This window comes from Sturnira hondurensis, unplaced genomic scaffold, assembly GCF_014824575.4.
Source record: "Sturnira hondurensis isolate 20B ecotype Veracruz unplaced genomic scaffold, ASM1482457v3 Scaffold0004152, whole genome shotgun sequence".
In the NCBI taxonomy this organism is placed as follows: Eukaryota; Metazoa; Chordata; class Mammalia; order Chiroptera; family Phyllostomidae; genus Sturnira; species Sturnira hondurensis.
Genome location: NW_028076783.1, coordinates 3,252,563 through 3,268,617, shown reverse-complemented (window position 1 = coordinate 3,268,617; position 16,055 = coordinate 3,252,563). Strand labels below are relative to the sequence as shown.

Here is a 16,055-nt window from a genome sequence, read left to right as displayed (position 1 = left end):
TCTTGAATCAGGTCTGATGAAGCCGAAAGAGTTTCAGGACTCGGATTTGCTGGAATCGTCCACCTTTCTAACTTGGGACGAGTTATTAATGGTTTGAGCCTCAGCTTCCTCATCAGCAAAATGAGGATTAAAGGCATTCTTGGGAAGATTAAATGAGATAACATGTTGGGCGTCTGGGATGGCCTGACGTGGGGCGTAAGTGACAGCCAATCAGTGGGGAGAAGGAGGCGGCCCTTGCGGGCTGGTTCTCTGCAGACCACCTCAGGGAAGGGGCTGGGCCCGCGCCCTCTGCCTCCAGGGAGAGCCGAGCTCTACTCACCAGGTGCTCGATGGGGTGGGCGTAGAGGGAGATCACGCCTATGGGAGCTGTCCACTCATGGTGTTTCTTATGGATTTTCTTGTACAGTTTTGGGTGGTGAAGGAGCCTGGGAAATAGGTAATAGTTAACAACCTGCCATCTCCTTGCCTGCACCCCCAGACCAGGAGAAACCAAAGGTAGGAACCAGGGGTTCCATTTATGGAGCAAGGTTGGAAGCACACAGCCCTGCGTGTGAGTGTGTGAGTTCTGCCCTGCCTCTCTGCATAATTTGGGGGTGGGCTGCTTTGCTTCTCCATCTCGGTTGTATTAGCTGTAGAATGGGGATGAAGCCCAGAAAGGCTTCTCTCAGGAAATGAACGGGAAAAGCCCTGCTACCCACGTGAATGGAGAAGGCTCGCTCTTTTCTGGACGTTTTCTCGGTTGCCTCAAGCCGTCAGGTGTGGAACAGAGTCGTCTCCTTGTTAGCGACTTTGTGGGAGGCTTTTGAGGCCAGGTGGTGCTGCCTGCGATTCTGAGACCTCAGGTTCCTCCTGACGGGGAGGAGAGTGTGGACCCAGCTGTGCTCGGCGGGCCCGCTCACCGGTGTGAGTAGTAGAACAGGACCTCCTCGACCAGAGTGAAGACTGTCATCTCCAGGAGGAACCAGTGGAAGGTGGGCAGCTCTCGGCGGCAAGGGTCTCTCCACAGCTTGAAGATGGGGTAGAGGAGGACCATGACAGGGAGAGAGATCAGGAACTGGTTCATCAGAACTGTGCGGATAGACTGGCGGAGTTTCACAGGGTCCACCTGTGGGGGGGAAGGGGGGAAGGAGATGGGCGAGGACGTGAGAAGTAGGTCTTTTCCTTCCAGAAACTAGGCTCCACTGTGACCTGCTCACAGGAAGCCCTCATTCAGAGTGGACGGTAGGAGGCATGTCTGCTGGCAGCCCCTGACTACTGCCCAGCCCGGGGTGCAGCCGTCTGCTAATGGCCCTGCCTTGGGAAACGCCTCTCCCAGCCGCCTTCAGTCTCTGCCTGAGCCTGCCGTCTCCTTCCCGGTTCTGCAGCTATCACCACTGTCCTCCCCATTTCTCCGGCCAAGCCCTTGGGGGCCTTCAGGGTACTTGGGGAAGACCGGCAACTCTCAGCCTGATACCCTTACTCAGCCTTTCACCCTTCCTCATCCGGAGAACTTTGACCATAATCAGACATGATCAGCAGGCAGATCGAGGTCATCTGCCTGCTGATGTGGCCCAGCCTCACTGGACAGGGCCTGGTGCAAAGAAGGAAGTGAGCTAGGTAGCTGCCCGCCTGGCCTCCTAAATTCCTGTGACCTGGTCTTCCTGGTTTTGACCGTGTGGCTGTTAGATGGGGACCTGCCTGAGCATTCTTTCTAGGGTCACTGTGGAAAGCTGGCCCCACACGCCCTCAACACTGCTAGTACTTCCCCGAGAATCAGTAATCCCTAACCATTCCCTTCAGCAGAGCACCAGGGGTCCTGGCAATAGCCCTGTAATCACTGGTCACTTCCTGGGGTCTGACAAACTGGTCAGGGGGGATTTCTCCCCAAGTTCCCTCTGTGAGCTGTAGGTGTTTCTGCTCCAAGGTGAGCCTGGGTTCAAGGTGGTCCTCAGACCTGAAGCCTTCCTCTTTCTCCAGCTTGGGCTTATTTTAGGAGATGCAGGCTGAAGGATTTAGGGTGAAATTTTATGGTGTCTGGAACTTTCGAATGCTTGAGCAAAAACTGACAGAGGCATAGATGTTTATATTTTTATATATTGATAATGTAAAATGTTTAAAATTAGTGGATCTAGATGATGCGTAAAAGTGATTACCACACTACTTTTCCAATTTTTGTGTATGTGTTTACAGACGTTCATAATTACACAATGGTGGGGAAAAGGGTGGACAGAGAGAAATCGAAAGCTGTAGACAAAGAGCTTTGCTGTGAAAAAGAGCAAAAATATGAGCAACAGTGAGCATGGGAGGTGAAGTCAAGGGTTTTTGTTTGGTTTTAAGATGTTTTCACGATCCAGAGAGGAATAATCTAGAAGAGGAAGGAAAAAAGGATGCATTGAAAGAGAAGCGAGAATGGCCAGAGTACAAGTTCCTGGAGTGCTCAAGACGTGCAGGGCTGTGGCTGGAACAGGGAGTGCTCGCCTGTTGTGTCAGGTGGGAAGGCAGCGCATGCGGTGGAAGTCTGGGAACTCTTCTCTGCTCACTCCACTTTACTTAGGGAAGAGGAAGCAAAGCCATTTCACTTCGGGAGGCTCGGGGAGGCAGTGTGGGAGATTGGAGGAAAGAGGAGAGGTGGGAACTAGCTATCCAGGAGAGTAAACAGACCAGGGACGGATCTTATGAATGCCTGCAGCACTCAGATCCCATGTGAGGATCTGTTTCTGATGTCTTAGGGAAGGGATCAGGCCCTTCTGGAATCGGCCAGAAGCTAAATGGCCTCCGGGGCTTCCTTCTTAGTTGTGTCTACCTGGAGGTGCACACAGGGTAGGAGCACTGGACCTGGAGTCAGGTGAGACGACCCCTGGTTCTGTTTCCTGGTGACAGTCTGACCTTGAGCCAGTCACTGGTCCTTTCTGAACTTCAGCCTCTGCAAAATGTGACACCTTCCCTGTGTGGCTCTGCAATCACTGTAGGCTGGGAAGCGTCGCCGTGCTAGGTGATAGTCTTGAAAGCTGAGGGGGCCTCGTGGCTAATGGCATGAGCCTTGGCGTCTGAAAGCTTGTGTGTGAATCATGGTTCTGCCCATGTTGGGCCTCAAAGCCTCCATTTTCTCATCTGAACCCTGAAGGTTGTCGTTACGGTGCTTGGCCTGGAAGATGTGAGCATCTAGTCAACGGTGCCTGATAAGGAGACCCCCGTGGTCTGACAGGTGAAGGGCTCTCAGTGGCCAAACATTGGCTTGGGTACTTAGGCTCCCGTCTATCCTGCCAAGCTGGACCTGGAGGAAGCCCTCTGGCTGGCTGGCAGCTCTTGTCCTAAGTGAAGGGAACAGCGAGCCAGGCCAACAGCTCTGGTTCAAGAAGGAGCTTTCTGAAAGCCTGGCTCAAGGACACTCTTTCTCACCCATTCCGCTCTCTGGAGTGCTGGGCTGGGGGAGAGTACCCTGCAAGCTGAGGTGATCCACCCAAGCACCTGGGAAGATCATTAAGAGATGATCATCTCTGGGAAAGACCAGGGTGTGATTTGGGTGAAGCTGGGCAAAGTACCTGGGTTGAAGACTCAGCTGCTTCTTTTTGGGGTAAGAAAAGGGTCCTGAGCCCTGGCTGGTGTGGCTTGGTGGATTGAGCGCCGGACTGAGAACCAAAGGGTTGCCAGTTCGATTCCCAATCAGGGCACATGTCTGGGTTGCAGGCCAGGTCCCCAGTAGGGGGTGCAGGAGAGGCAACCACACATTGATGTTTCTCCCTGTCTTTTTCTCTCTCCCTTCCTTCTCTCCAAAATAAATAAAGTTTTTTAAAAAAGAAAAGAAAAGGCTCCTGGCTATTGTCAGAGCTCTGAGCAGGTAACTTGTGGGTGCTGTGTAAGTAGACGTGTGTGCTGGCCTCTCCCCACCTGGGCCAGTTCCTTGTAAAAGGGGCTGGGCCTTGTTTATCATGGGTAAACTAAACTCTGCTGATTGAACTGAATAGTTGGGAAGGAGGACCTGCTTGAAAAACAAACACCACCTACACATTCAGAATCCACACTGCCCATCTATAATAATGGGGTCGGCCACTCATGACGGCTGTTCTCCATGGTTTCAGCACCCCGCCCTGGCTTTCCCTGCTCCTGTAGCTGAGGGCGGAGCTGCCTGCAGGGACACTGTGGGGCCGGTCATCAGACGGCCAGAGCAATAGTCTCAATGGCTGGCTCTGAGATTTCGGCCAAACTATCTCCTATGTCTGACCTTCTACCTTGGGGGAGCCTTGTGCACCCTAACTTGGCTCACCCTGGCCATAGCCTCTCCCGGGCCAACAGTGAGAATTTTGAGAGTGTGGCTTCAGCGCCTGCTTTCTGGGCGCTGGCCAGGAGGAGCTCTTACCGGCTCATTCTTGCCAGCCTGGATCCGGTAGCGGGAGATGAAGCTGGGTTTCCCAGTTGTGTCGACCACCAGCAGAAGCCCATTGAGGCCCCAGAAGAACACAAGGGGTACGTGGGTGATACCTGGGCAGGGGGAGAGGGGGTGGGTGGTCAGGTGACTTCCGGTGCTCACCACACAGGCGTTAACCGACCTCATGCTTGACAGTGACCCGGGCGGCCTTGTAGACAGTCCTTGGCCACAGAAGTCTCGGTGCTCAAGGCCAGGGGACCTACCTGTCATCCGGGGTGACAAACTAGCTGAGGGAAACTTGAACAGGTCACTATTTAAGGAGTGTCTTTACTTATTTTCTTAGTCATAATAGAGAAACAACAACCTTCTAGGTGGTTAAAGACAAAAAAGTAGTAGCTCTAAAATATAAATCAATTTAGGTTGGTGTTTGGGAGTCTGTGCCCCTTGAACCCCTTGAATTTCCAAGGAAGGGAGAAGCAAAGGAAGTATAGTATGGTTCAGAATGAGCACTGGACTCAGAGTCCACCGGGGGCCTGATCCCTGTCACCCTACTAATGGAGCAGTGCGACCTCAGGCGTCTGGATGTCCCGCAGGCTTCTGGGCCAGATGGCTTTCATACCGCACTCTCCTGGACAGTGTGGTCCAGACTAGCGTGTTCACGGCCATGAGCAGTCTGCCATGAGCAGTCTGCCGCAGACACCTGCTTGCCCTTGCTAGACTCAACCTTTCCTGGGCTCAACCTTGGAACTTTGTTTTCTCAGAACACATGAGAACAGGACAGTCACGCCTCTCAGTTCACCCAGGACAGTTTTGAATGACCTCTGTCCCTCCGGCATAATTAGTAACACATCATCTACTGATCACAGAACATTTGAACAGCCTAAATGTCTGTTAGTAGGAAATAGACTACATTGCAATGGAACTGGCAGCTTGAAATATTAAGTAGATTTATATCAGTTGACACAGAAAGATGTCCACAGTCTGTCTAATGAGAGAAAAAAAAAGCTTTAAAGAATGTGGTGTCTTGCCCTGACTGGTGCGGCTCCATAGGTGAGCATCTTCCCACAAAGCGCAGGTTAGCTGGTTCGATTCCTGGTCAGGGCACATGCCTGGGTTGTGGTTTTGGTCCCTGGTTGGGGTGTATATGATTGATGTTTCTCACATGGATGTTTCTCTCTTTTGCCTCCTCCCTCCCTTCCCCTATCTCTGAAAATAAATAAAATCTTAAAAAAAATAAAAATGAAAAAGGTGATATCATAAGTTCAACCATGTAGCAAATATATAAGAGATCAATACTAATATATTTAAGAGTGGTTATTTTTTAGATATGGAAGAATGGGTGGTTTTTCACCTTTATGGTTATATGATTTGTCTGATTTTTATTTTAACAATGAGCATATATTTACAAACTTATTTTGGAAAAAAATGTTGGGTTGGTGATTGCCTAGTGCACCACCCATGAGGGTGGCTGCCTATTTGGAAATCCAAGGGCTCCTGGAGGAATAAAGACTGAAAACCATGAGCGACAACCTTGAACTTGCTTCAACACTATGGTTTCCAGAAAGGAAACTATAGTCATGTACTCCACCTGGGGTACATGCTGGGGGTCGAGGAGGCTCACTTAGTGTGTAGAGGGTCCACTCCTTCCCTTCAAATGCGAACAGCAGCCTCTCCCACTGAGCTTGCCAGAAGTAGCCAGAAGCACCCCAAAATCTCTGAAGATGCCTTGGAAGGAAAAACATCACTCAGTTTTCTGGGTAAAGACTGGTGGGCACTCTGACCCTAGACCCCCACCCTACTGCCCTCAGGTCCTGAGTTAAAGCTGCCCCAACGGACTCACCATGTGACTGAGTTCCAGAAGGCCACAAGTAGGAGAAGGCCAGAGCCCAGGATGAAAGCTGTCCTCCGCATGGAGCCCCAGATGTGTCCCTCCTGGGAAGGTAGGGAAGTGTCAGGTCCCAGCAAGCCTGCTGTCCCACACAGTGTGCTCTCCGTGGAGGCTGCCAGGAGTGATGTGGGACCAGGATTCACCCGCACCAGCACTGCACATCTGCCCTTTCCCCAGCTCCTGTGGGCAGCTCATCAAGAACTCTGGGGCTGTTCACGGGTGTGTTCATGATGGCAGGGCTCGAGCTTGGCCAAGGGAATGGACCAACGTGACTGCAGAGAGACTGTCAGGTGATTCTGTCACCTAGAGAAAGCCAGGCAAGCCTTCCAGCAGCTGTGGGATTTTGTCACCAGTCCTTTTGTTAAACAGAGATGCCCATTATGTACACATCGGCATCACCTGGGAGCTTTTTAAAGATTCAGATATTCAGGCCCTTCCCCAGCCCGATTACATAAGAGTCTCGGGTGGAGCCTGAGCCTCTGGGTTTTTAAAAGCTCACCAGCTCATTGCAAAACTGAGACAGCCCTCACAGAAGGATCTGCAGAATCCTTAGCGAGGACCCAGGGACTTCCCTGTACCCACAAACCAGGTCTATTTCCCCATTCCCATCACCTGCTCACCCTTGAAGAAAAGTAAATGAATGTATGTTCTGACTTTTAATAATTCCTCTGCCTTCCAGCAAGACCAGCCAAGGTTGCCAGCTGGGCAGGATGATAAGCAGTTTCAGGGGTGAAGTGCGGACCACTGGCGGTCACTGGTAGCTGCTGAGAGGCCCCCCCAGAGCCTAAAGCAGAGATCATTGCAAGCCTGATGCTTGCACAAGACTTGTTCCCAGACTTGGAGAGGGAAAACACTGGCTCCAGGTGAGTCACCGATCTCTCCTGCGCCACTGACAGGAATCACAAACCTCTCCTACATCCTGTGTTTCTAAACTCGGATGGAGTCCGCTCACATTCTCCCATGGGAGAGAAGTGGCGTTGCCAGTCCCTGTGTGCCTGTGGTGCACCTGCAGTTATACTAACTGGGCCACATCCGAAGGGACTGAATAGGACACTGTGTTTTACTACAGACTTTTGAGATCTGAGGGAGCAGATTGCTTCGATGGACTCATTCAGAGCCACCTGACTCTGCACTGAATCGTTTCTTCTCAGCTTACCTACCCCACCTCTGATCCAAAGACCGAAGAGAAACAGGTCGTTTTCTGCAGCTGGTGAAGGGCTTGTTCTCAGCAGGGTCTTGAGCCCCGGCGATGTGCTTTCCTCTCCCTCTCCATCTGCCTTTCCCTCCTCGAGGGCCGGACCCACAGGGCCAGAGGAACTTGTTCTGTTGCACAGGCCATGCCAAGCTCACCCCCAAGCTTGTCAGACCGGTTACCTTGGGTTTTTGCAATTACTCCTTTTCTGGAATTCAGAGGACCCTTTGCATGAATTTTCCAAACTCGCTAGGAATTTTTCACCTGAGTTTTTAAAAATCGTTTTTATTGATTGATTTTTGAAAGAAAGAGGAACAATTGATTTGTGTTCAACTTCTCTGTGCATTCATTGGATGACTCTTGTATATACCCTGACCAGGGATTGAACCCTCAACCCTGGTGTATCGGGACAACTCTCTAACTAACTGAACTACCCAATAAGGGCTCATTGGAGTTTAATCAAATCAAGATTAATCAAGTTATAAACCTCAATTTCATGCCCTGGCCAGTATGGCTCAGTTGTTCGGAGCGTCATCCTGTCACCGAAAGGTTGTGGGTTTGGTTCCCGGTCAGGCATGTACCAGGTTGCAGCTTCCATCCCTGGTCTGGGCATGTACGGGAAGCAGTTAATTCATGCTTCTCTCTCACATCAATATTTCTCTCTCTCTTTTCCTCTCTCTCTAAAAGCAATGGCAAAAATGTCCCTGTGTGAGGATTAAAAAAAAACAAACAAACACCTTAATTGCACACTGAAGATTAGATATTTTTTCAGGGCTTGTGGGGTTTTCTCTCCCCAGCAGCCTAAGTGAAGGGTGTATAAAGGGCACATAGATCTCTGTGGAGGGCAGAAGCGTGTGGTGCGGGAGGGAGCTGGGGTCAAGAGCTGGTTCCCAGCCCCAGGGTCCGGGCCCTGGTGGGCCTCTCGTGTCCACAGAGCAGTTCCAGAGAGGGGTGGTTCTGAAGGCCTAAGGCATAGGGCACTTCGAGGGTGGACAGGCAAGGGTAGGGTGGCTATCAGCAGGCTGCTCCCTTGGGCAGGGGGAGTGCTTTGCTCGTAAATGCTCTCGGCGCAGCCACTGAAATGGCCGTGTATTGGTTACCCCTAAACCTTGGGAGAGATGTCAGATGTGCCAAAAGCACAGGTGTGGAGTCAGTCACTGGCTGCATCCTTACCAGTCGGACGGGAGGGATTTACCTGCTCTGGCTTCTCATCACGTAGCCGACTTCCCGCTTCTCCCTTCATCTGGAATAAGAAAGCGCAGGTGAGTCTGGATGTCATTTCACATGCAACCAAGGACACAGGGAACGGAGAAAGTCAAGGAAAATGGCTGGCAGTGACTTTTTAATGCTTGCCACTCATGGGGAATTTAAAAAATTGCTGTGGGCATCAGTAATAGGAATCGGGGGTTGACAATGGGACTTCGTCTGCCCGGACTGGGCTTTTTCAGACACAGGCTGGGACAAACCCTTCTTTTGGGAGAGCTTTCCTCTCCGGCCCAGTGTGACTCTGTCTCATCAGGAAGAAATCTCTGTCCTCTGAACTGTCCCCTAACTGCCAGTGACCTATGGATTGTCATCCTCGTGCTATAATATTTTTCATTTTAAAACCAAACAAAAACCCTTGACTTCATCTCCCATGCTCACTGCCGCTCGTATTTTTGCTCCTCTTTGAAGCAAAGTTCTTTGTCTACAGCTTTCGATTTCTGTCTACGCTTTCCCCGAACATTGTGTAATTAGGAACGACTGTAAACACATACACAAAAGTTGAAAATGTAAGACAAAAAAATTAAGATTCAGAAATCAAGTAGTCCTAAAGATATTTTTTAAATGTTTATTGACTTTAGAAAGGAGGAGAGACAGAATGATGTGAGAAATATTGACCAGTTGCCCTGACACACACCCCAAACAGGGATCGAACCCTCTAACCAGGCATATGCCCTGACCGGGAATCAAACCCCCAATTTTTTGGTGTAGGGCTGCTCTACCCAACCAGCCAGCCCTCAAATAGTCTTGATACATAGCTACAAATGGTTAGAAGAAATAATGGATGAGACAACAAAAAAGGATAAAAACACCTAGTAACCTGAACATGACATATGCAAAATCAAGGTGAAAATTTTAAAATATTCCCAAAGAGGGGAGGATGGGCTGGGATGGGAGTAAAAGACAGAAAACTGTACTTGAACAACAATTAAAATACATTATAAGCAAATAAATCAATAAATAGAAGCCCTGGCTGGTGTAGTTCAGTGGATTGAGCACAGGCCTGCAAACTAAGGGATCGAGGTTCGATTCCCAGTCAGGGCACATGCCTGGGTTGCAGTCAGGGCACATGCCTGGGTCGCAGGCAGTTCCCAGCAGGGGATGCATGAGAGGCAACCATACATTGATATTTCTCTCCTTCTCTCCTTCCCTTGCCCTCTAAAGATAAATTAATAAAATCTTTAAAAAAGTTATTGCTGTGAGGTGAAGGAATGGTTTAGCCAGGACTTAAACAGTTGTTCTAACTTGAGTGGGTTCAGTTTTATAATCTTTGTTATTATTTGTTGATTGGTTTACATACAAGGATCAAGGTTTTTCTGAAAACAATCAACAGATCTGTGGAGCTGTCAATAGATGTAAATGCCACAAATTAACCTCCTTTAAAAGTGCAGCCTAACGACCATCAGAGAGAAGGAGAAGCATTTGCTGTGGGTTTGAGATCTCCTCGTAGGTACAGCAGAATAAACCTTTCCGGGAGTCTTTAATAAAACTGACAGTTAATAAGTAGAGAAACTATGGTCTGCTCATTTTAATTTTTTAATTTTTAATTTTTTAAGTATATTTTATTGATTATGCCATTACAGTTGTCCCATTCCCCCCCCTTCACTCCCCTCCACCTTGCACACCCCTCCTCCACCATTCCCCCCCTTTAGTTTATGTCCAAGTTCTTTAGATTCTGTATTTCCCATAGTATTCCTGCCCTCCCCCCTGTCTATTTTCTACCTACCATCTATGCTACTTATTCTCTGTACCTTCTCCCCTCCTGTCCTCCTCCCACTCCCCTGTTGCTAACCCTCCATGTGATCTCCATTTCTGTGGTTCCACTCCTCATCTAGCTGTCCTCTTAGTTTGCTTTTGTTTTAGGTGTGGTTGTTAATAACTGTGAGTTTGCTGTCCTTTCACTGTTCACATTTTTTATCTTCTTTTTCTTAGATAAGTCCCTTTAACATTTCATATAATAAGGGCTTGGTGATGATGAACTCCTTCAACTTGATTTTATTTGAGAAGCACTTTATCTGCCCTTCCATTCTAAATGAAAGCTTTGTTGGATAGAGCAATCTTGGCTGTAGGTCTTTGGATTTCATGACTTGGAATACTTCTTTCCAGCCCCTTCTTGCCTATAAGGTCTCTTTTGAGAAATCTGCTGACAGTCTGATGGGCACTCCTTTGTAGGTGACTGTCCCCTTATCTCTTGCTGCTTCTAGGATTCTCTCCTTCATTTTAATCTTGGCTAATGTAATTATGATGTGCCTTGGTGTGTTCCTTCTTGGGTCCAACTTCTTTGGCACTCTCTGAGCTTCCTGGGCTTCCTGGAAGTCTGTTTCCTTTGCCAGACTGGGGAAGTTCTCCTTTGGGGAAGTTCTTATTTGTTCAAATAAGTTTTCCACTCATGGCTCTTCCTCTTCCCCTTCTGGTACCCCTATAATTCGGATGCTGGAAGGTGTAAAGATGTCCCGGAGGTTCCTAAGCCTCTCCTCATTTTTTTGAATTCTTGTTTCTTCCTTCTTTTCTGTTTGGTTGTTTCTTTCTTCCTTCTGGTGTACTGCCTTGATTTGAGTCCCAGTTTCCTTTCCATCACTATTGGTTTCCTGTGCATTTCCCTTCATTTCAATCAGTTTACTCTCCATATGTTCCTCTAATTTGTGGCGAAAATCAACCAGTTCTGTGAGCATCCTGATCACCAGTATTTTGAACTGTGCACCTGATAGGTTGGCTATTTCTTGGTCACTTAGAAGTATTGGCTCTGGGGCTTTGAGCTGTTCTTGAGTCATAATGTGTGGTCTGTTCGCACCTGTTATGTATGAGGGGCGGAGCCTTAGGTGTTCACCAGGGTGGGTTGACCCACTTGCTGGGTTGTGACACTGCATGTGGGGGTGGGGTCAGAGAGGGGCAATAACGCTTGTTCCACACTCTCTCTACGTTTTCGGTCCTCTCTGCTGCTTCCTGCGAGCAAACCGGGCCCACCTTGTGCCGGCTCCTGGGTGTGTGGGCCTGTGCACCCTCTAGGACCCTGTGGGTCTCTCCAACAAAGTCCTGTGAGTCTGGGAGCTTCTCCCAGCACCTTGACCCCAAAAGTTTTTCCAGTTGGTGCTTTTAGGCTTTAATTCCTGGCGCTGAGGCCCTAGCCTGAGCGGTCTGTCTCACTGCTCACTCCTTTGCCTGGTTTATGTGTGTGGAAATGTGTGACGGCAGTCAGCCAGCCGCCTTGCTACCCCATTGGGTCCTCCCATTGCCACCCTGTGCCTGGGATCCGCCAACCACCGCCTACGTACCTGGGTTGGCCTGGCCACTTTTTCCTGTGCGATCCCGCTCCACCAGCCGCTGACCCTGCCCCTCTTACCGGTCTGGCTGAGTGGTTCGTTGTTGTCGGAATTCTGTACAGTTCAATTTTCTGTGTTTTGGTTGCATTTTTGTTACTAAAACTTTGTTGTCTTTAAACTTAGTTGTGCGAGGAGGCACAGTGTTTCCACCTATGCCTCCATCTTGGCCGGAAGTCTATGATCACTTTCTTTATGTAACTAGGGAAACTCGGCAACGTCATATTAAAAATAAAAATGATGACTTACGGACAAGATGGAGGCATAGGTAGAAACACGGTGCCCCCTTCCACAACTAAATTTAAAGACAGCTAAGTTTTAGAAACAAAAACGCAACCAAAACAGTGAAAATTGAACTGTACGGAAGTCCAACAACAATGAACCACTCAGCCACACTGGTAAGAGGGGCGGAGGCAGCGGCAGAGTGGTGTCGGGCTAGAAAGATGGTTCCTTCTGACCGACCCAGGAGCGGAGGTAGAGGCGGTTGGTGGATCCCAGGGGTGGGGTGGCAACGGGCGGACCCAGTGAGGGCGCAGGGCAGCTGGCTGACTGCGGTCACACATTCGTGTGCAGATAAACCAAGTGAAAGAGCAAACAGTGAGACACACCACTCGGGCTATGACCTCAGTGACGGGAATTAGAGCCTGAAAGCACCAACTGGAAAGACTTTCAGGGTCGAGGGGACGGGAGAAGCTCCCAGGCTCACAGAAAGTTTGTTGGAGAGACCCACAGGGTCCTGAAGAGTACACAGGCCCACACACCCGGGAACCGGCACCAGAGGGGCCCAATTTGCTTTTGGGAAGCTGCAGAGGGGACAGAAATCTGAGAGAGAGCAGAGCAGAGCAAAGCGCCATTTTATTCCCTCTCTGACCCCGCCCCCACATACAGCATCACAACCCAGCAAGTGGGTCGACCCACCCTGATGAACACCTAAGGCTCCGCCCCTCATACATAACAGGTGCGAACAGACCACACATTATGACTCAAGAACAGCTCTAAGCTCCAGAGCCAATACTTCTAAGTGACCAAGAGATAGCCAACCTATCAGATGACAGTTCAAAATACTGGTGATCAGGATGCTCAAAGAACTGGCTGATTTTGGTCACAAATTAGATGGAAAAATGAAGGCTACACTATGTGAAATGAAGCAGAATGCACAGGAAACCAATAGTGATGGAAAGGAAACTGGGACTCAAATCAAGGCAGTGCACCAGAAGGAAGAAAGAAACAACCAAACAGAAAAGAAGGAAGAAACAAGAATTCAAAAAAATGAGGAGAGGCTTAGGAACCTCTGGGACATCTTTACACCTTCCAGCATCCGAATTATAGGGGTACCAGAAGGGGAAGAGGAAGAGCCATGAGTGGAAAACTTATTTGAACAAATAATAAAGGAGAACTTCCCCAGTCTGGCAAAGGAAATAGACTTCCAAGAAATCCAGGAAGCTCAGAGAGTCCCAAAAAAGCTGGACCCAAGAAGGAACACACCAAGGCACATCATCATTACATTAGCCAAGACTAAAATGAAGGAGAGAATCCTAGAAGCAGCAAGAGATAAGGGGAAAGTCACCTACAAAGGAGTACCCATCAGACTTTCAGCTGATTTCTCAAAAGAGACCTTATAGGCAAGAAGGGGCTGGAAAGAAGTATTCCAAGTCATGAAATCCAAAGACCTACAGCCAAGATTGCTTTATCCAGCAAAGCTTTCATTTAGAATGGAAGGACAGATAAAGTGCTTCTCAGATAAGGTCAAGTTCAAGGAGTTCATCAGCACCAAGCCCTTATTATATGAAAGGTTAAAGGGACTTATGTAAGAAAAAGAAGATTAAAAATATGAACAGTGAAAGGACAGCAAACTCACAGTTATTAACAACCACACCTAAAACAAAAGCAAACCAAGAGAACAGATAGATCAGGAGTGGAACCATAGAAATGGAGATCACATGGAGGGTTAGCAACAGGGGAGTGGGAGGAGGAGAAGGGGGGAGAAGGTACAGAGAATAAGTAGCATAGATGGTAGGTAGAAAATAGACAGGGGGCAGGGCAAGAATAGTATGGGAAATATAGAATCTAAGGAAATTGTGACACATGGACATGAACGAAAGGGGAGGAATGGTGGAGGAGGGGTGTGCAGGGTGGAGGGGAATGAAGGGGGAAAATAGAACAACTTTAATGACATAATCAATAAAATATATTTTAAAAAAATAAAGAACTTGTGAAACATGGACATAAACTAAAGGGGGGAATGGTGGGGGATGGGTTGTGCAGGATGGAGGGAATGAATGAGTGGGGATAGGGATAAGTGTAATGGCATAATGAATAAAATATATTAGAAAGAAAAAAAAAGTGATCACACAAAATTATTCTTTAAGGAATTCAAACAGTAGTCATTACGCTACTGGGTAGCAATTCCAATATTAAAAAGGGATGAACACAGATTAAAAACCAATTGTGTCTCCACTTAGATAGCAAAATAAATAAAAAGCACCCAAAATAGCCATTGTCTATTATATATGCTAAAAGAAATGTTTTTGGCCATGTAAACATATTTAAGTGTGCTCTTCCCAGCCTTTATTGTTACACAACACAAGTCAGTGGGTACAGAGATAAATTACTTTCAATGAAAAAATAAAAACCTTTATTCTAAGTAGATTACATAGTACTTTAGAACTAGAATTTTGATCTAAGTTTGGGGGAGATATTTCATTTACCACAAGCGAATTCAGTACTATCAGGGACAAACATGTCCCTCTCACCTACACACGTACTCCAGAGAACTGTAAAATGTGAAAGGTACTGGAATTTCTCATGCATTTGGAAAGCACTGCAAGCCCATTGAAAGCGCTGGGGACAGGTAAGCACACCGGCAGGAGCTGCGTGCCTACTGTGCTTCGGTTGCTGTGATTCCAGACGGGCAACGAACGAGAGTCTCAGGAATACCAGTTCCCTGCATGACGCGGGGTTATGAAGACGGGCACCGTCTCTGACAGTTTATCCTGTTCCTGTGCGGACCATGCCGGTCTGACCCTGTGGTGGCCCCGTACTGAGGTCAAGGTCAGTGCATCTGCTGTCTCCTGAAGCAGCATATCCCATGGTTTTTGTGGCGATTTTAGGGTTGTGTCCGCATTGTGTCTTCCGTCTCTTGCCTGTGAATATCGAGTGTTTCAAACTCGTGTCTGAATTTGCCCTTCGAGGCGGAAACCTTTGGTCCAGGTTCGTACCCCTCAGTGTAGCCTCCATCCATCTGACTAAACCTGCCACAGAGTTGCCTTTGGTCACCGGGACTGCAGCGGCTGCCGCCACACCCCCCACTGCCAAGCCCTGATGTCAAGGAATTCATTGCTTGACTTTTCTGATGGTCTGAGTCTCCAGCATGTATTCTGGCGACTTCTGTGAGCCCTTCTGATCGACCTTTTAAATCTTGGCCTTTATAAGTTCCTTCTTTATCACATTTCGTGGCATTCTTATGAAGTGTTTTGGCAACAAAGGTACAGTGTTTCTCTGTGTTTGAAATGTGCCACAACTTTTCTGGAGCAGTGGCTGGGTTTGGGGGGAGGGTGTTTGCGTGGGCAGCCAGCTCAACTGGGCTGAGTATTCCCGTCTCTGTTTTATTGTAAAGAATTAACAAATGGAAGAGCGGGACTAGCCTGTGTAGGCATACACACCTAACAGATTGGAAAGTCCAGAAAATAAACGATAGGCCTAAAACATAAATGGGAGTTTACTGTACAATAAAAAGGAACCAATATTATTGGAATTTCAATCGGCCAGATGCTGAACCTCCCCCATACAGAGAAGTGTGAATTGACACTGCAAGCGGTATTATTTCTCACCCATCAGCGTGGCAAAAATCCAAAATTTTGACCACATGCTCTGCTGGCAAAGCTAAGTGGACTTTAAAATTGTATTTGTTCTTTCTTTTTAAAAATATCTTTTTTGATATATAGTTCACATGCCATACAATTTACCTATTTACAGCATACATTTCAGTGGCTGTTAGAATAGTCCCAGGGCTGCACAACCACCACTCCCATGATTTTAGAATGTTGTCAT

At 48.2% G+C, this 16,055-nt stretch overlaps 1 protein-coding gene across 2 annotated transcripts in view; it reads right to left on the bottom strand.

The window, feature by feature from the left end:
* FAXDC2 (fatty acid hydroxylase domain containing 2) overlaps positions 1-16,055 on the bottom strand; it is a 29,488-nt gene that overhangs the window by 3,482 nt on the left and 9,951 nt on the right. For both annotated transcript variants that reach the window (XM_037044838.1, XM_037044839.1), the window contains exons 2-7: positions 8,621-8,668; positions 6,186-6,277; positions 5,967-6,070; positions 4,337-4,458; positions 900-1,105; positions 320-425 (exon numbers count right to left, since the gene is read on the bottom strand). In XM_037044838.1, coding sequence (XP_036900733.1) covers positions 320-425; positions 900-1,105; positions 4,337-4,458; positions 5,967-6,070; positions 6,186-6,277; positions 8,621-8,668 — 678 coding nt within the window. The remainder of the gene's footprint in view (positions 1-319; positions 426-899; positions 1,106-4,336; positions 4,459-5,966; positions 6,071-6,185; positions 6,278-8,620; positions 8,669-16,055) is intronic.